The following is a 20,142-nucleotide window of genomic DNA, read 5'->3' on the forward strand; positions in this document are numbered from 1 at the left end:
TTTGGAAAATCACATTTTAGCCCCAAAGGCTTTTCTTTCTTTTTCTTTTCCCTAAATTTTCAGCAAATATTCCTTTTCTGAAAATTAGTGGGAGTTTGTGTAATAATGGGAGAGAAGTGTTTGTTTCTTTCATAAGTAGTGATTAAATAGTTAAGAGAAGCCACCTTTTGTTTTCGAAACAGTATTTTCAGAAATAACAAACTGACCTTATGAAGCAAAGCCTTTCTATTAAAAACGCACACCTAACAGTCAAATTCTTCCTGTACTCTTTAATCCAGCTAGCATTTTTATGATACCGAGGAAAACAAATTAATATTAATCATTTTTGCAGCACTGTATCAGAGGTGGTATTTTATTTATGCTTCTAATAGGTCGGAGCTGTCTCTCAGTAACGCTCCATTATATACTCCTTGCCTTGTTGAGACTTACTAATGCAATGCTGGATTTGCAGCTACTGAAACTAAATCTGAACAGGATTGTTTCTCAGGATAAATGCTTGTACACTAAGGGAATAGTTGCATGGTATGCTGAATTAATTCAGTGAATTGGGTGTGGTAAGAAGGTGTGGTAAGAAACTCCTCTTTCCCTATTTTCCACCATTGCACTCTGGTTTTCTACTCATTTATTTAGGCCACTACAACTGTTTATATGACTGAGTTGTAAACAGGATTACTGAAACGATCGATATTAAAACGTAAGTCTTCAGAAATGGTATTTTGACTATGGATCATTTCAGTTGTTTTGTTTTTAACAGGGACAAGTGGCTGAGGGGGGTTTTTCAGGTGGCCTCCCAGGGCATCCCGAGGGCAGCATGGTCCAAAGCCTGGCTCAGCCAAGCTTGGCTTGCGAATGGGAAATGTAAGAAATAATATGGAGGACTTGCTTACATGATACATATCTCCATCTTTGTCACTATGACACTACTATTCTGTAGTTGAGAGGATTCATTGCAAATATTAAGCATGACTACAGTCTGTGCCCTCTACTACGTGCCATCAATGAGATCTGTGTACTAATGACTGAATTAATACTCCAAGGCAGTTGTTTCCAAATAGATGTCTTACCTAAACTAACAGTTTCTGGGAGAAAAGGTGATAATTACAGCTAATAGAAGCAACAGCAATGCTTTGCAGGCCTGTAAAATATGAAGTCAAATGACTGGAGCTGTGCAGCAAAGTAATGAGGAGCATAGTAACGTAACTGATAAGCAGCTCGATAATGGCCTAATGAGCAGGATGTTTGCAGTATATTGAAGGACTAATGAAGGGCTACACAAGGTAACTCTGGTATTGTACAGTGAGACTGTGCAGAGTAGGAATGTATGGCATTGGAAGAAATGTGGCATATACTCATTGCATGGCACTGCTCACTGTTGAAATTTAAGTGTGTGCATGTGTGTTCATTGTGCAAATAAAGTAATTTAAAAAGTGCATGATAAATTCACGACAGAAGATAACCAATAAGAGAATGCATGATACAGTATGTAAGATACGTGTTACATAAAAAGAGACAAATCTGAGCCAAATAACTCACCCATATACAGAACTATATTTGCTGCCCTCCATTTGTCCTCATAAGGAAAGATAAATGATTCCCGTATTGTGCTAAGCTTTGTGTCTGGGCTAGTCTGAGCGAGGGTAGATCCTGCAAAAGGTTTGTTAGAAACAGTTTCTGCAAAGGTAATTGCAACATGTGGATAAAAAGTTGTAGCCCAGCATGCCAGTAGTGGGTCTCTCAGGCACTGCGGAGAGTGCTGATACAGGCTGGGTGACAGCTTGGTCAAAACTTAGGGGAGAAGCCAACAAGTAGCATTATTTAGCATTGTTACCCTTAATTGTTAAGTGTATTGCAAAGGAAGCCAGTGCCCTATTCCTCGTTTTGGTGATAGTAATCATAATTCCTGTCTGGGACTGGCTTGCTGAAGTCACACGGCCCGCTAATTCCATGTTTGTATTATGGGCTACCAAGTACTATTTTTCACTCTCAGTGCAGATGGTTGAATCAAATATACTTTATGCATTGAGCAAAAGCTGCCTCCTAGAATTTAGGACATTTTGATCCTCTCTGAATTTTTACTGGACACAAATGCAGCTGTTCAGTGTTTTGGTTTTGGTTTTTTGTTTGTTTAATTTTTTTCCTGTGGGTATTTTGGAGCCAGTATTTCACAGTCAAATGTGAATATGTATTTACAAGTCACTAAAAAGCTGCTAGGAATGGCTGCTTGTGCTTCACTGTGCTTCCAGGAAGAGATGGAGACTGGAGAGCTCTACATGTGCACTCTACAATATTCACAGTAACGGGAAGAAAGCTCTGTAATTGTAAATGCAGTTGTACCACATTCTGTGTTCAGCATGACAGAGCAGTTCACTTTAGCCAAAAGGGTTGTTAGGATAGGCTAATCTAACAGTTCTTAAAAATACAGATAATGTTATGAGTAATGGATTGGTAGACAAAAACAGGATAAATTCACTTTCTTAGCGCATATGAAAAAAAGGTAAACTCTGCATTGCCTAAATTTGAAGTTGATAAACTGTTTAGCTGTTAGATCTTACCTACACTGTTGACTGTTTAGAGTAAAACAGGACTAAGGAGGAAAAATTTCTATAATATTTCTCTTTTTGAGAGCAAAAATATCAGAGCTTCAAAAAGGTTCAGCTTTTCTGGAAAGCAGAGAGAGAGGTATTTTCAGAAAGTACTTCAGCAGACCTAATAGCTGATGAATAGTCAGTTAATTGGATTGCTAGGTGTCATACTCTTCTACAGCCACCGAAGAAACATTCATCTGCATGAATTCCTACATAGGAGGTCAGGTACTGGAATCCAGCCAGCGCTGGAATCCAGTGTGCTTCTACTCTGAAGAAAGGCTTTGGATTTGGGGGGATTTTTTTGGTGGTGTTATAAGGTGTTATAGCCTTGTAAGGCTAACTAATGTCTTTGCCATTTCCAGGTTATACAAGGGCCCATAAAATCTTCTATGCTCGTTAAGTGATAAAGATAGGTTAGTGTACAAGTTTTTTAGTGATACTCCTGTGGTTACTTCCCTTGCACTAGGTTTGTTCTAGCTTATGTAGTTGGAACTTTGTGATGTATCTGTTTCAGATATCCCATCAACCAATCCTTCATTACTATACATATCTATGCATTTTCCTTATAACGGGCATTTGAGATGTAGGAGGTAGTATTGTCTCTGTCTCTGACCAGAACACAGAGGAAATCCCAATATTAGACATAAGTCTGTGATGTAGCGAGAAGCTGAATTCATTTTTCCTGCACTTTAAGGTTAATGATGTAGCTGTTGGATTATTCTTCTGACCAAAAGATGGAGGAGAGAAGAAAACATTTGCAATACAATCTGGAAAAGATTTAGATGGGAAGAAGTCCAAATGAGTGTTATGCCTAGATCCACGCCAATCCAGTACTGTAATGTGCATCTCAGTTGAATCATTAATTTTTTTTGGCAACTTATTACTAATACAAAACAGCAGATCTTTTCTGTGTCTTTTCCAAATTAATTTCAAAATTAATGAAAATATCAAAAGGAAGCATTTGCAGCTGACGTTTTGTTTTCATAGTAAATTTGACATGGGAATGCAATTTTGATCTCTTTAAAAAAATTTCCATAAAATCTTACTATCTATCTTTTGATATGTTTGCTTGATGTATATTTTAATATATATTTGTAAATATCATCTTGGAAAACAGCTAACTCAGCAATACTGAGTCATAGGTCAGAGTCGTCAGTGGAGAGCAGTATAATGAAACTGAAATTTAGATGGATAAATGTTTGGTTTCTGTATCTTTTAGTATCTGTTAAATTTCTTCTTTTTCCTCAACATTTCTGTTGAAAGACTCAAGAGTTTAGGTACAGTTCCAAATGATATTAGGCAAAATTTATTTCAGCTCAAATATAATAAAAGTTACATTTTTAAGGCCGAGATCCATATTTCCCCAGAGTTTAGGGGTTTTTGAAGCTTTGATTTCATCAGGGTACATCTCTGTGCCACTTGGAAGCTTTCCCAAGTATAATTTGAGCTCACAGTATTAAAACAAGCAAAAAATACACGATTCTGTCCTTGCTGTAATACCATTGTTTGATTTTGATGATTGTTATTTCAGCACAGGTTATTACAGTGACAGGTGATTTTTCCATAAAGAAAAAAAAATTGAAGACGAATGGTTCATATATCAGCAGACGTACACACTTTCAAAGAAGATATTTCTTAATGGGGAGGCCTGTCAGAAACGGATTGTGTGATGTCTGCATCCGTACATGAGTAATCACGTAGTCCTAGCATTGACGGCTCGACACGTTCTGAATGACCCATCACCTGAATACTGAAAGTTATATTCCTTTGAGTCCTTCACTTTGCTGGGCTTTGCTATACTAAGAAATATCCGCACAAGCTGTAGCCTTTTAGTACAGATGGATGAGCAGGAGCAAGTAACAACGTGTGCGGAGCTTGCTGCATCCATGGGAATGCCTCACAGAGAGCAAAAAGCATACCTAACTGCAGGTCCTTGAGAAGTGCAGGTCAGGCCCATCTCTAAGAAATCAACCTTTACATTTCACCCTCTGGTTTACAGAGTGCCAGGATTGTGCTTCCACTACAGACAAACCATACTCTATTAGGACTTTTCTGAAGTCCCTTTTTGCTCTTCATAGCAGCTACATGTTGCATCCTCTTTCCATTTTACCTTGAATTACTTTTTCATGAAATTTTAGGAAGGAGAACGTATTTATCCTAGTAAATAAAATTGGTTGTTGTTGTTTTTTTTTTCCTCTCTACGTAGCACTTTTGACACAGCACAAACTTGGTTTTCAACACAGAAAAAAATCTCTTTATTACTATCAGAGCATGAAGGGCTCCTCCTCTCCTGCAGCTGCTAGAAAACACTTTGTGCTTTTTACTCTACTCCTGAAGTAGGCACGCTCAGTTTGAGATGCCAGAATCCATAGCTCTTCCTCCCCAGCCCTGTAACCCCATAGCGTTATTACAGGGAATGCTGTCCAAGCCATGTGCCACCACATGTGGTAGCTCTGTACGTATGCAGAGTCACCGTGGAGCTCATGTCTTGAGCACAGAGGTTGTCGTGACCTGTTCTCTCTGGCTTATAGCAAATTTTGAATATCAGTTGCTTTGGACAGCTCTTCCCTTGAACCATGTCCTTAAACTATATCCTCTTGTATAGAAATGTCTCAAAGAGCAGATGGCATTGCTGGGTTTTCTGGGTTTTAGTAACAAAGATTTGGGGGTCTGAAGAAATTTCTCCAGAGATCCACAGATGTCCTGCCAGTCAGGGTCTTCCTGTTTGGGCACAGTGTGCCTTTATGTACATACATTAGCCTGTGGTCTCAAGTTGGAATTGTATTTCTTCTTTTTTTCCCCAACTTTTCTTTTATTGCTGAGATAACTAGTTTGTGCTGGAAAATTAAAGATTTTAGCCTTATAAATTTTCTACCTTCTATCTGAAAATACCTCAGTTACTGTAGCATACTCTTCTTTGTTACAACTTTATTCTGTCCTTTAAATACTTTTTATGAGTCATGAGAGTTAGAACAGGAATTTTTAGGCCAGAACTTTTTATCTTTACAATGGCTTATACTCTTTGGGCTTCTTGTCTGTTCTCTTTTCTTACCTTGACACAGTTGCCATCACCATTACTCCTGTGGTGTTACTCTCCAGTGGTCCCATTGTATTAATCCTCTTCAAAGTAAATTGGATCATCTTTAAGGTTCAGAGAATTATTTCAGGATTTTATTACCGGGCAAGCCACTGGCCTAATATTTCTTTCCCTACAGAGAATATACTAGGTTCTTGTTTCCAGTGTACCTACTTGTTCTGCATGATTTCAGTACATCTGGCTGAAGTCAGTATTTTAGTCTTTGCTTTAATTTCTTTTCTGTCAAACGCCTCCAGCAAATTAGCTTTAGCACTGTCCATCCTTTCCCCTTAGAAATTTAATCAGCTTCGTGCTGAATACCCAATGTAGTGGAATTGTGTATGTTTGATTTCTACATAATTATTTGTCAAAACTTGCTATGATTGCATTGATTGCATTAACTTTTGCAGTGCATTGTTGTATATCTGCAGGCCAAGCAACATTATTGGGGGGGGAAATGGATCAAATCCATTCAGATGTCACTGTAAAATAGATAAATTTGCAATCTTAGACCCAAGCAATGTCTGTGGCAGGACTCAGAGGTGGTGAGGCTCGGAGCAGAGCACAGCAGAGCATGCAATGCTCGGGGCAGCCCGTCCGTTAGAGGTCGAGCTTTACGCCAGTGAGGACCAGGGATGTAATACCTTGTGGTACCATGTGATGGAAGTCCACCCAAACCCATCTATGCTGTAGAGGCCTTTATGGTGAGGAAGGGGCAGGTGCTTTCAGTGCGGGTGAATCCCCTTCCAAATAAGAAGGGAAACATTGTTTTTACGGGGAGACCATATGGTGCGATTGGATCTTGTATAAAACAAACGAGGCTTCATCTAAAGTGATTTAAGTTCAGATTTGATTTGCTTTGAGTTTCACTGAATAACATTTTCCTTAACTAACATCTTACCTGTGCATTCTTCATGTGCTACACATTTCTGATACAGATACCTAAAAGAGATGCTACTGTAGGTTTTTCAGGTAAATGAAGCTATAGTTCTGCAAAGTGACCACAATTATGGTATTCATAGCTTTCTGTGTAATTCATGGTGATAGTCAGGTACTTCCTTTGCTTTTATTTATGCAAAGCTATAGTAATAATCTGCAAAAGAGCTGGAGGAGGCTGATACCTTTGTCAAATACAAATTCTTGTAGAGGACCATTGCTAATCTTCCACATCTCAGGCCAAATTGTTCTCTTATGCAGCCCTAAACTCTGAAGTCAGCTTTTCTTTTTCTGCAAGGATGAATAGGTGCTGTTAGTACTCAAATACAAATCTTTGCTGTGATTAGCTCTTTTTTCACAACTTGCAGGTGGTGATGGGAAGGTATACATATATATATTTGTGATTCTTTCCCCTGAAGTGTAGTGTCATCATGAAAACTAGCACTACATAGAATTGCAAAATACAGACAAAACTAGCAATGCTTTCTCAAACCTGCAGAAATACCCTTAATGAGGTGAGTTTCGTTTAGTTGCTAATGAGCAAGGAAAAAAGCCAAAAGCAGGCCAGAGAAGCATTGAAAATGGATAGTTAGTGTTACAACATGTTTTTCTGCTGAGGCCTTTAGAAGAAAGCACTTACAGATGTTTGATTTCTTTCAGGTCATCAGATTTTGGGACGTTGTACACAAAGCTGAATCTACAGCCTGGGATTGCCACTGTCATTGACAATTTCTACATTTGCCCCACCAACAAAAAAAAGGTATGTGGCAAAAAATGACTCCTTCTAGTGCAGCTGGGACTCCACTACTACGTGAAGCTTGTTTTATAGGTTTTTTTTTAAAAAATAGAGGAGTGGTTTTCCCAGGGTTGCTGGTCACCACAGGTACAATTGTGACATATGGAAGTAGGTTTTTTATTTTCGCTGTACAGTATAGTAGGGGAGAAATGCCTTGCTGGACTCTGAAAACTTTTGAGGACGTTGACTTTGAGGAAGCAGTTAAGTTTTCACAGATCCATGCAAGTTCTGGGACTAGCATTCAGCCTCCTTTCTCGTTATACAGAAGTTCAAAGTCCTTTGGAGGTTTCTTGGTATAAAGTGTAGGAAATGGACAATCTATCTTTGAGAATGATATTTATCCTGTGTGAAACTTTAGTTAAAAAATAAAAAGTCCCTCTCCTTGAACCTCTTTCTTAAAGAGCGTTCCTGCATCGTTACTGAACCAAAAAGCCTTTCACAGATCCTAGAAAGATTAAGTGAACTTTATAAGTGAGAGTGAAATCGAACCACGGAATATATTTACAATGGATGCTATATATTAGAAGCAAGCAAGAAGAGTGAAAATAATAAGAACCCTTCTATGTCTGCAAAATGCTCATGATTTTAACTGCAGGAATTGTGAAATATGTATGGTGAATACATTGTTGTGAGTAATACAAGCATAGGAGGTCTTTCATGAAGTAAGAATTTTCTCTCGATAGAGACCTTTCAACTACCGTGTAATGCAGAAGAATTGATTTCATGCAGAGGCCACTGATTGGGAGGACAGTGCTAGTTGTGTTTATCTATCTGTACTGCCTGATCAAAAATCAGTGGAACTCAGAGAGGCTGCCTGGGTGATTAAGTACATTTTTTATTTCTGTTGCAATTGTGACTGGAGTTTTTGTGACCAAGCTATGCTATGCCTGAGTTAGATAATACATTTTTAATCTGCTGTGAAGTCAGTAATGATTTTTCATTTCTTGAAGTGGGACTACCACCAAGCACAGAATTGCTGAGCTCTGTGCATCTCAGAGCTAAGATTGGCTGGTGATTTCAAGTGCAAAAAGAATCCAAAAAAAAATCTTCACTCATGTCAGTTTGTGACATGAAGGCTAGAAGGAGGAGGAATCTAGAGAGAGCTTTGCCCAGCTTCTCCAGCTGCGATGTAAAGGCCTCCACAAACACGTGGGGGTCAGTGACAGTGTAGATATGCCTGTTGTCTGGCAAAATAAACAGTGGTAAGATCACTGCTGAATTCCAAGACTGAAGGACACTGGTGTTTACAAAAATCTCACGTTAACCTGTTTTCAGAAGAATGTCATTTCTGCTCAAGGCAACTTGAAGTCCATAGACATACAAACTCGGCTTAATAAACTGATGTCGTTTTGGAATTCACTTGTTAAATGAAGTCTGTTTTGGTAGTCATTAAAAATGCTATTTTTATGCTGAGTTTTGCTTTCAACAAGATGTTCTAAAATATGCAAACAACAAAAACAAAAGAGCAAAAACGATTTCTAGGGCTTGTTAATGAAGCCAGATGGAGATACAGTTCTACATACGAAAGTGCATGCATACACACACATGGTACAGGAATGATGAAAGCAGTGCAGTTAAATTGTTTAGCCAACGATTTCACATCTGCCTTGGGGGTGTTGCAGTCACACGTGGTGGGTGAGGGGGAAGTCCCCATGTCGCAAGACAGTAAGAACGTAGTTAGTTGTAATGGCAACTTTTCTGATGTTGGACGTTTGATTAAGGCAACTAAGGTGGCCTGGTGATTTCACAAAAGCTACTTCAAAAGATGGAAAATGTCTCCCTATCTGTCCATTTCAGCAGAATTGCACTAGGGTGGAAGGGACGATTAAGAGCTCTGACTCCCTTTACTGAGCTGAGGAAAAGTCTCAGGATTTCACTCTTTCCATTTACTCAGCGTAGATGTCATCTGCAGAAGAACTCTTCCTGCACATACAAAGCTTGTCATTTCCACCTCACTGTCGCAGAGAATTGTCCTGGCCTGATTTTAGCTGTGTAGACTTTAGGTGTCTACTCTAAGCTTGCTCGTTCTCCCTCTGAAGTCAATAGAGAAACTTGAGTACCTCCACAGACAGTTCATCCTGTCACAATCATAGTTAATCCTATTTGTAAGAGTAAGATTGAATAGTCTTGTGGAGGTTGCTGTAAGTGTCTTTGTGACTGTGGGTCTGAACAGAGCCCAACTGCAGCTGCCTACAGAGGCATATAAAGAGTTGGGAGGCGGCTTTTATTTTGCAGTGGAGTTAGATCAAGTATTTGCTAGAAGGGTCCAGTCTAGTTCATGAACTGAGATCATTTCCTCAGTTTATCTCCACCAGTATACCAACTCCTGCAGTGAATTAGGTTTTTACTGAATGTGCCTGTAATCTGTGAGTTGTAATTATAACCAGTGGACTTAAACGTGTGGTTTATAGTGCAAATCTGAAATTATAATTTCATTCATTATAAGTTCGTTCCCTGCGGATTGCTCTAGTTTACATTTTCTTGAGAAGACCAGTTGACAAGAAAATACTGAGCCTTCTTATCTTTCCTACCCTCTTGTTAAAGACGTTAAAATTCCACAAAATTATGCTTTTTATTATGAAGTGCATTAGCAAATGCCGAGGTTAAAACCATATCATTTTCACCTAGTGCTCCATGGAAAAAGGGTTGTATAAGAAAGAATCAGTTACAAGGTTAACTGTGGGAATACTGTGGACTTTGAACTGGCTGGTGGAAGGAAATAAATCCATTTATAAAGCCCATTGAATCCATGCAAAGAAGTGGCACATTCCTTTTCTATCTTAGCTTTCTGTGATGACTACTGTTCATAGGTCTCCAGGAGCAATCAGGAAGGAGATATCAAGGCCATGTCTGCAGAGTCTTCTGCGGATTGAAGTAAATTCACTATGCCTGGGTCTTGCGCTGGCTGAATGCAGGAAAACTCTGATGTAAAAATCGTATTGCTGCAGTAACCACGGGACTCAAGCTAACAAACTCAGTTTCGACAAGAAATAACGGCAGAGCTTGGAGGGCAAAGCTTTAGAGCCCTTTGCGTGTTGCTCTGACTGACCTTTCTGATGAAATCATGGTGTGAACTATGACTGTATTGTTTCTGATTCAGAGTTGAACTGCAGTCGGGCAGCAGCAAAAGTAGAGAAGACAGTTGCGCCTAGCTGCAAAAGACCATGTAGGCTTACCCTACATGCTATGAAACAAGAGAGTAATGCGAGGTATAGCAGTGTAATTAGAATTTAACACTTCCTGAGGATGCATTGTTCGCTCTGCATTATGGCTCTTTCGGTGTAGCAGAAACCTGCATCCAAAGACAGCAAAACCATTAATCACATTGGTCTGACATGGTTTGGGGAAGTTGTAGGGTAATGAGAGTGAGTTCTCCTGTGCAACGTCTGTGACTTCTTCATTTGGAGGCACTTTTTCATTGATCCGTGACATAAAATAGTCTTACTGTATACTGCAGGCCATGTTACAGTCCTTGGAGTGCCATGTATTGATAAGGAATGTTCTTACACTATAAAAAATAGAACTTAGTAATTATCTCCTTTTCAGTAATTACTCTGTGCTGGTGTCAAATGGTTGCAGGCATCCTAGAATGGGCAGTGTGGGAAAATAATTTGATCTGGGTCCTCTCATTTCCAAAGCAGCATTGTAATTGTGATTTGGAGGTGGGGCATGTTTGCTCATGGAGTAAGGAATTCTGCTTTCCGCAGTGTCAATCTGGAACCAGCCAAAGTAAATCCTTTCTACAGAGAACAAAAGTTAGCAAATTCAGTTTCACTGAGCTAAATGATCAACAAAATGTAGAACATTTTTACAGGGAATATATGCTGTTAGATGTATAAATTACATATTTATTTTAATTCTGTTTGTATAATGTGGCTGGGAAGGAGTCGAGTGAAAACTCTGGTTTTGTTCCACATTCAGCAAATATTTTAGTTTTCATTGGTGCAAATGCAAATGAAGCCTACATCCTTATGTTTATCCTCTTCTGCAAGAGGCAGCTAAGCAGTATACATTCAAGTTTTCATATTAATAGAAAATAAAGGTTGTTCATTGTGCATACACTGACTTAATAGTTAAATGGGTTGAACACTTATATTTCCTAGCAGTCACAATAATCAATAGCTGCATGTTTTTTTCAAACTAAATGGAAAGATGATGAGTGTGCATTCTTATGAGTATGCACTTATACGTAAGATAATAATAAGAAAATAGGCTATCCTGTATAATATTTAAATGCCTGATGCTTTAAAAATAGTAATAGTATGAATTACACATGATAGCAAAAGGCTATTTGCCGTGGATATAAAAACATTTCCCAAGAAGCAACTGGGTTGAGCAGTGTTTAACAGCACTTATAGGTAAATGTAATCTTCTTGTATGTTGATGTTTGTCTTTCAGAGCTAAACAATTGATGGTGGAATTTGTAAAAGGCACTTCTCTTTCCTTAAGTATCAGTTTTCATTAGAGACCCCACCAGAGTATCTTCAAACATAATGAGTAGAACTGTCTTCCAATCTTTGTAGTAGAAGTTGTCAATTTAGGAATAATTCCTTTCAAAAATGTGAGTACTTACTTCAGGAAGGTTTCATTGTGAAATTACAGAATATAAGTCTGTATGTTGTGATGAGGCACCCGTCCTCCCTCTATAATGACATATTCTCTCTTTATAAACAGTGTCACTATTCAGTAATATTCTAGTGATGCAGCACCCAAGTACTGATGTAACCTAACTGCATCATGTCACTTAAGACTTCTAGGACTTTCAGTTCGTCTTCAGACTTTTCAGAGGCATCCAGAAGTATGCCCAGTCATCAAGAATTTACACAGTTTGCTACTTAAGTGGATTGCTATGAAAGTCAGTGCTGTGCAGAATCCCACGTTTATTCACACATGGCTGATGAACTGTTGCTTTATCGTTAGCTTATCTAGGCAAGAACTGGTGTCTCTGAAATGCTAAGAAGTTCTGTGCTCTGTGCTTTGGTATCTGCATTTGTGAAATGTGATGTTAATACCTACGCAGTGTTTGGAGACATTGGAATGAAAATCACTGTGAAGTGCAAAATTTTACTGTGCGCAACCAAAAAAAAAATAAGACCAAAACCATGTATGGTCTATCTGTTGTCTTTTATTGACAGCTGATCTAGGGAGCTGTTAAACACAAGCGGAACTAATAGGCTAAAGCAATCAAAATCTCTACTGAGACATCACCATCCACTGCACAGGTTCGTGTAGCACCTCTGTAACCAAGACATATGGCAAGAAGGTTTGATGGATGCTATGTGATGGGGTGGGAGTATGTAAATACGGAGAAAGTATGACACAGGTTAGAGAAGCAGAGAGTTGAACAGCTGCGAATTAAAAAAAAAAAAATAGAAGGAACAATCACTAGTAATTTGGCTATTAGAAAAGTGTTTGAGCTAAGTACTGGCTAAACTGAGGCGAGGAAATATGCCCTCTGACTAATTCCTACTATGTTTGAGAAACCAGGGCTTTTTCATACATTGTCGGTAAATAGGACTGCATCAAAAATATATGCAACTCTAACATGATTTTCACATTCTAACTCCTTACACCTCCTGAATGAGTCAAAGGGAATAGCAACATTACAGTACTGTTTACGTAAGCCATCGCTCTTAAACTGTAAACTTTGAATGCATTTTTCTGAATGGTTTGCTGGAGGAAGGTATGATTTATTTTTTTATAAAAATTAATTTACCCACACTTTCTGTGCGTTTCCCCATCCCAGTCTTCTATGTACTAAGCTTGAAAAGAATCCCCTGTTCTGGTTGTTTAGTTGTGTTATTGTCTTTGGATAATTTTCTGCGTGCATTTCTATCAGCAGACTGAACCATGCAGTCTGAAGCTGCCTTTAAACTTTCTTGTTTCATTTTTACTCCCTGTGACATCTTAATGTTTTATAGTCCAGCACCTGGAGAAGACGATGGTCAAGGGCTGTACCTAATTAAAAAATACAAACCTGGCTAACAGTATGAACAGCAGATTGTTGTGACTAGCCTGTGGGTTTTCCATAGCTTGTAGGATAATTGCTCATTAGGGTAGAGGCTGTGCGGGCTAAATGGGTTAACGCTTGAACAGACGTGCTGTGTTATTATTGTATCCTGTAAATCGTTTGACGTTTGATGGAGAGATCTCAGCTGAAGTTTTTGAGGTTGACCTTTCACTGTGATTTTTGTAATCAAGTGTGTAACTTTTTTTTAAGTTGTGATCAAATTTGATGTATAACTTTTGCATTCTCCTATGCTCAGTCATGTAAATTTTTTAAGCAAGAGCAGTCTTGTCTTAACTCCATGCTTGTTCTGGATTCATTTGTTCTATTTTTATGAGTTTCCTGTCTAAACCTCATTAATCACAAACGTAGACCAACAACTACAACAAGCCCTAATGGTAAATTAAGTTTACTGTAGTGAAGCCAAAAATTAAAAGACTAGTTTGTGGGAGTACAACATAAAAAAGATTTATGTGAAAATGGAGAAGACCTGCGAGCAAGTGCTAAGAGACTATTGTGCATAAGAGTCTGCACTCGAGAGACATCCGTTTTCCTCCTAGTAATTCTAGGAAGAGAAGGAATCCAAGCATCATATTTTCAGCAGGGTTTTATTTCCTATTACAATGAGCAGGGGGTCGCTGCTTGGAGAAACACAAATAGTCAATCAAGAGGATATAGCAGAAGGTATGCCTGAAGCTACACTCTGCACCTATAGTAATGTGTGCTGCTAAATGGGTGGGTATCTGGCCAGAGGGGAGCCCTGAGCTAGAAAGCGTAACGGTCCATACTGGAGGGGTTGTAAGATCTGGGATTTTGATTTAGTATGTCCTAAAAAGAAGGGCAATTTTTCAAAATTTAGACCAGGCTGTCATTTCCAAGCTTTTTATTTTAAAATGTGGATTCTTAGTTCCAGGCCCAAGTCCAAATCTGAGCCATACACCAAAGACATATCTAAGGCGGTGTTGCTAAATTTGCGGTGCAGACACTAGGCAGGCAGTGTGTTGTTTCTCTTGTCTTGCCTGCCAGTTAACGGACTGGCCTGAAGAGACTTCTTAATTCCTTTGTTGCTTGAGAGAAGAGTGGGGGCAGGGTGGGGGGGACCAAAATCAACCACCTAGCTAGAACTGTGAAGGGTAGTAGTGCTGGCTGTGACGGGTCTCTGGCCTGGAGGGAGACCTCGGCTTTTCTCCGGCACACGGGTCAGAGCTTTCTGCTGTCATAGCTGGGGCTGTAACTGCAGTCTTCCACTCAGGAGCTACAAAGGATCACACATTTTTTCTTGAAGGTTATACCTTCCTTGAGAATATGGTCTTGGTAGATTTTCTCATGCAGTATGGAGCTTGCAGAATTAAATATAGCAAAGAGGCAAATCATAATATGTAGGAGAGTGTGGGATTGTGTCCAAAAGAGAAGGTGAAGACTGAACGGAGTTACTGGTTCAGGTTTGCTAAAAGAACTGGAAAGGAAGAGTCTGTTATATCAAGTGCTGAATCTTTGCAAAGCTAAAGAGAGGAAAAGAGAGGGAATGAGGAAATGGTAAAGAATTAGTAGCAAGCATCTTATAGTACAGTATATTTAATTGGTTGCTCAGTGTGGTAGCATGAAACGGGCATAGCCATGTCCATTGAACAGTCAGATTTCCACTAAAACACCTGGCAGGCACAAGACGAGGTTTTTCTGTGATGAATTTAGACTCTTTATATCAAACTTATAATGTATGTTGAGATGACTTTCATTTAATTATTTACTGAGCATCAGAACACGCCTAGAGGCATGTATCAAGGTTCCCATTTTTTTCCTCCCACAGAAGGGAGGAAATTGGTAACTCTTTCATCTTGACTCGGAGTCTAACCACAAAGATGACTAAGCACTAGGACAATGTTAAGGGGGGGTGTGTGTGTGTATGAAAACTTCTAAACAGCATTTGAAGAAAGATGATTAATACTGTTCAGGAGGCCTGCAAGGACAATGTAGAGTATGCATATTCCCCAGACAGCCAGAAAATAACGCTGTACTGTGTTTGAAACATTCATCATGCTTGCTGATGGATCTCCTGCGTCTCCGGGAGACCTGTGCCTTTCCTCCTCATTTCCCCAGTGATCGAACGGCCGCATGCGTCACAAGTTCCCACGCTTCATGCTCTGCTAGCATTTTCCAATCTACTGATGTGTCAAATTCTGCTTCTCTTTGCTGCAGCTGGTTGACTTTCCTCTGCTCATGCTGACCACACAAACTCCTCTTGCTCTCTCAGGAGCAGGGATGAAGCAGGATTTTTTTCCCAGGGATTGGCATGGGAGCACAGTGGAAATGAGCAGGGTTTAAGTCACTGACGCTAATATTTTGCAGGGCTGGCAGTGTGCTCGTCCCACTGAGAATCCCTGGAGTCGCTGCCCCCCCTATGCTGATAAAACTGTTGTTTAAACCGTCGGCTGCTGCAATCTTGCTATCACCACACAAATATTCATAATATTGAGCAAGACTCCTAAACCTCTGTGAATCCCACAGTTAAATATTCCAGTGATTTTGTATATTCCAACCTCTAAAAAAATGCTCTTTGGCGCTAGCTGTAAGGCATGAACATAATTTCTGGCCTGCCTGTTTCTAATTCTACATTAGCCCGGATTCCTGGTAGCCTCAGCGCTCGCTCTGCAGCAGCAAACTCCTATGGAAAAGGCAGGACCAGTGTGACAAATACATTTTAATCATGTCTTTCTCTTACAGCCTGTTCCTATTTAGTTTAATATAGTCATCAAAAATTCATGCAAACATAAAGCAGGAATTTTTTTTTTTCATTACGCACTATATGCCTCTTTCGGGCAAAGAAAGATTCTCACTCATGGAACCAGAAATCTCATGATTTTAACTAAGCCATCTCTGAAGCCTTCTTGACGGTGGCCTCTTTCACAGTCTAGCACTAGAGACAGATTTTTTCCATCTGTTATAGTAATACACTAGGTTGCTATAGTTCCTTCATACCAGAAGATTACTATCAAATGAATGGTGGATTCTTCATAGCTTCTAATTTTTGAACTGGGATCTTCAACAAGCTTGTTTTGTTTTATGTCTAGCCAATATTTCTCTCTCCCCATTCTTAATGATATTTTGCAGCCTCTCCTTGCCTCTTTCTGTCCATCCAACTCTTAATCTCTTTCCAGCTCTTTTTTGCTTTCCTCCTTTTCTTTCTTCCTTTTCTAAGGATTACTGCTTTCTTTTTACCTCCCAAGTAGTCTCTGGAGCAAATTAAACCTTTTTCTTTCCAGTTATAATTATTAAAGAAAACTATTATTTAGAAAAATGTAATTAAATGTTCTATCTTTCTGTTCAAAATCATAATTTTGTTGGAATAATAATAAAACTGCTGAGACATCCCTAACTATAATTCAAAAAATGAACCTCCTCAATAGGGATGGTATGGTGATTAGGTCAGGGAGCTGTTAGCGGGGAGGCCTGACTTCCAATTTCTATGACCTTGAGCAAGCCTGAACCTCTCTGTAGCGTGACTTGCCATTGCCTTGCACCGTGTAATATCATTTACCTTTTGCAAAAACATTATGACATGAGATGATTTGACAGTCTACCTTGAAGTCAGATTACAAGGTTTTGCTGAAAGTGCAGACTTAGTCCCTTTTATTTTTCTTATTCATAAAGTTAAGAGAATGATACTGAAGTCTGCAGAGCACCTGTGATCTTTGAATAAATGCCGTGTATTTTTATGATTCCTTTTTGAGAGGTATGTGTATTTATAATGTATTTGTTCATGCCACTTTCCTGCAATCCTGAATAGCATTATAGGATTTGCAGCATGCTGAAAATAATTGTTGCAAGATCCCATGTTTTGCAAGATTGTTTAGCATTTACCTGGCATGGCTGTTTCAGGACATAGCTAATAACTTTGAATATGATGGAGGCGTTTCTCTTCTCTCATAAATGGGGAAATTTAAACAACTTGCCCCAAATGGAACAGAATTAATTTCTGCTACAGCTGCTGTAACAAGAATTTACAATCCTATTCTGAGTGCTCTAAGCAGCATTGCCACTCTGGCCATTGAAATGGCGTTTAGATTGGACTTAGTACTCTCCTTTCTCAGAAGACACTAAGCCTCTGCAAGGGAGAGGGTGGAGTGGTCTGGCAGGAGCAGCGCCTCAGGTAGCAGTAAGGGATCCTGGGGTGTTTATCTTGCAAAGCTCGCTGCCAAAAACCTAACAATTGCTAGTTGCATAAAAAGCTGTGCTTTCGGTGTAGCTATGACTACAGGAATCGGGCCTGGATCTTTGAGAATAAGCAAGCATCTCATATCAATTTAAGAAATTAAATGCACCGGATTTCTTTCTCTTTATTGCTAACATGTGTCCTGTTTATTTAATTTGGTCATACCTGTGAACTAATTTTTTCCCACATTGAATCACTTCATATGATTTTTTGTGTTAAAATGCTTTCGTAGTTTGTTTGTGATGCAGTACAGGCAGGAATAAATTAGTATACTTTTGGCTAAAAGATAGGGTCTCTCCCTATGAACGACAGTGTGTCGCCTTGTTCTTTCTGTGGGTCCACTGAAGATAAATTCATTGCAGCTGCAGATTAGGCAAGTGGTTTTCTGCATTGCAAGATGCTGTAGTGCCAGAGCAGGAGATCCGGGCCTACATTATTATGTAGACTCCAGGAATTGAAGGTTTCTGCTCTTCTTTGAGATTGCAAAGCAGAAAGGCTCCTCTGAAACTCTCCCACACGATGTTGTTGCAAGGTCCAGGCATAATTTTTCAGTTGACTTAGGCAGACAAAGTCTATAAAACTGTCATTTCTGGAATAAAATGCCATTCAGAAGGTGCTAATGTTCCAATCTAATATTGTTTGGTATACTATAAGACCATATTAAAACCGCTTGTGAGTTGTACTCTGTCACAAGCTCTCAAAACTTTATATGCATGTAGATGATTTTGTGTCTCCTGTTAATAGCTTTGGGAATTCTGAAGATTGGATTTTCGCAGATGGGGAAACAGAAAGATGTAAATGACTTGCCTGGGAAATAAATGAGAGAGGTTTAATAATATGCCAGGTGTCTGTGCCAGCCTCTGTGCTTCAAGCGCAAGACTACCCTTTTACCCCTCTCAGAATAATAGATAAATTAATTTGAAAGCATCTCTACCGGTTCAAAGGAAAGTATGGGCTTGTGGAAGGACCGTTGACACCATACATATTACCAGCAGCCAAATACAGGGAAGTTTGTTTTTCAAATAATAAAGAACAGCTAATATTTTTAGAATGAAGGACTGAAATGTGGGAAGTATTTTCAATGGTAAAGTCATAAACAGCCTTAAACAAGGAGACCAGGTGGGATTTTTTTGTTATTGTTTTGGAAGATTGAATAGATGCATATGTAGACTTTGATAAATTGTTCAGTACTATCTCTTTCAAGACTAAAGATGTGACTCTTGAGCCAAATTTCTGGAATAGAAAGTTTATTTGTGAGGTTGATGAAATGGAAGTTAAAAAAGCTTTTCTAAACTACTAGAGGCAATTGGAACTGCATCTTTAAAAAGTTACATTCAGGAACAAAGAAAGAAGTTTTCTACAGGTAGGAGCCTAATTTTAGATACTATGTTTGAAAACATCGGTCCTGTAGCTCTGCACAATTTGAAGAATTCACTTTCTTAACATTTATCTCCTATAAACCAGTTACCCTATAAGACATGACGAGGTTGGGATAGGGCCCTAAATGTTTTCAATCCCTTGAAAAATTCCCAAAACATTTATATACTGATTTATAGATGAAAATAAAAATCTTGGAAAAGAGTTGATGGATTCAAGATAAGGACAGATAGATTAGGTTAGATGAAATATTCTGTTTCAACTGTGATCTCTTTAAATGCCATTTTTAAAAAGTATCTTGTTGGAAAACATTGACTTTGCCACTCCAGCATTTTCTGCCCACATTTTTTTTTCTGAAAATTCCCTTTTTAACATTTTGATAGCATGTTATTTGGAGTAGGGTGTTTTTTTGTTGGTTTGATTTGGTTTGGTTTGATTTAGTATTTTGGTAACACGTTTGTTTGGGGTAGATTTTTTTTTTCCTCCTCTCTCTTGCCTCCTCCGCTGAAGAAACTAATGCAGCTTTTAAGTGGCTGAGGGGGTATACTTTGCTGTTCCTCAATACGGCTGTGTTACCTGCCCGTGCATTTAGACCATGTTCACAAATATAAGCTCAATGTTACCCAATTATATCCCAGAGAGAAGCTGGATCTCTAAATGGTTATGATAGCAAATAAGTTTGTTAAAAAAGCACTTTGCAGATCAGCTTATGTGCTTCAGCTACCAAATATCCACAGTGAACATCACGACTTTAAACTGGCAATGACACCTACTTTGGTAGGGGCAGTGTTCAGAAATCTTAAAAATAAAAAAAAAGCTATTAAGGCTATTCTAAAGACTGTAGCCGTTTTTACTAGTTCATAGAAGGGTAGAGGATAACATAAGAATGCACAATATATTTTCAGTCCACTTTTTAATCCAATAATTATATGCTGATATCTGGACAGTAAGATATTGTTGTGCTTTTCCCTGCAAGGTCTGAATTCCCATCTTACTTTGATTTCTTAAGGAACTACAGCAATCAACCAATTTAGGCTTGCACAGCTCCGTCGTACTGTGTTGTATGGTAATCAGGGCAACTCCAGATTGATGACCTTTCATCTCGAGCTGTTGTTTAACAGTGTACGGTGCTGCAATCTGGCCTTTCACGTGGTT

The 20,142-nt window shown here is 38.9% G+C and overlaps 1 protein-coding gene across 2 annotated transcripts in view; it reads left to right on the top strand.

Annotated features, from left to right (window-relative positions):
- Positions 1 to 20,142, top strand: part of SORCS2 (sortilin related VPS10 domain containing receptor 2) — a 552,296-nt gene that overhangs the window by 296,968 nt on the left and 235,186 nt on the right. For both annotated transcript variants that reach the window (XM_068943433.1, XM_068943434.1), the window contains exon 3: positions 7,258 to 7,357. In XM_068943433.1, coding sequence (XP_068799534.1) covers positions 7,258 to 7,357 — 100 coding nt within the window. The remainder of the gene's footprint in view (positions 1 to 7,257; positions 7,358 to 20,142) is intronic.

Source organism: Struthio camelus, chromosome 4, assembly GCF_040807025.1.
Source record: "Struthio camelus isolate bStrCam1 chromosome 4, bStrCam1.hap1, whole genome shotgun sequence".
In the NCBI taxonomy this organism is placed as follows: Eukaryota; Metazoa; Chordata; class Aves; order Struthioniformes; family Struthionidae; genus Struthio; species Struthio camelus.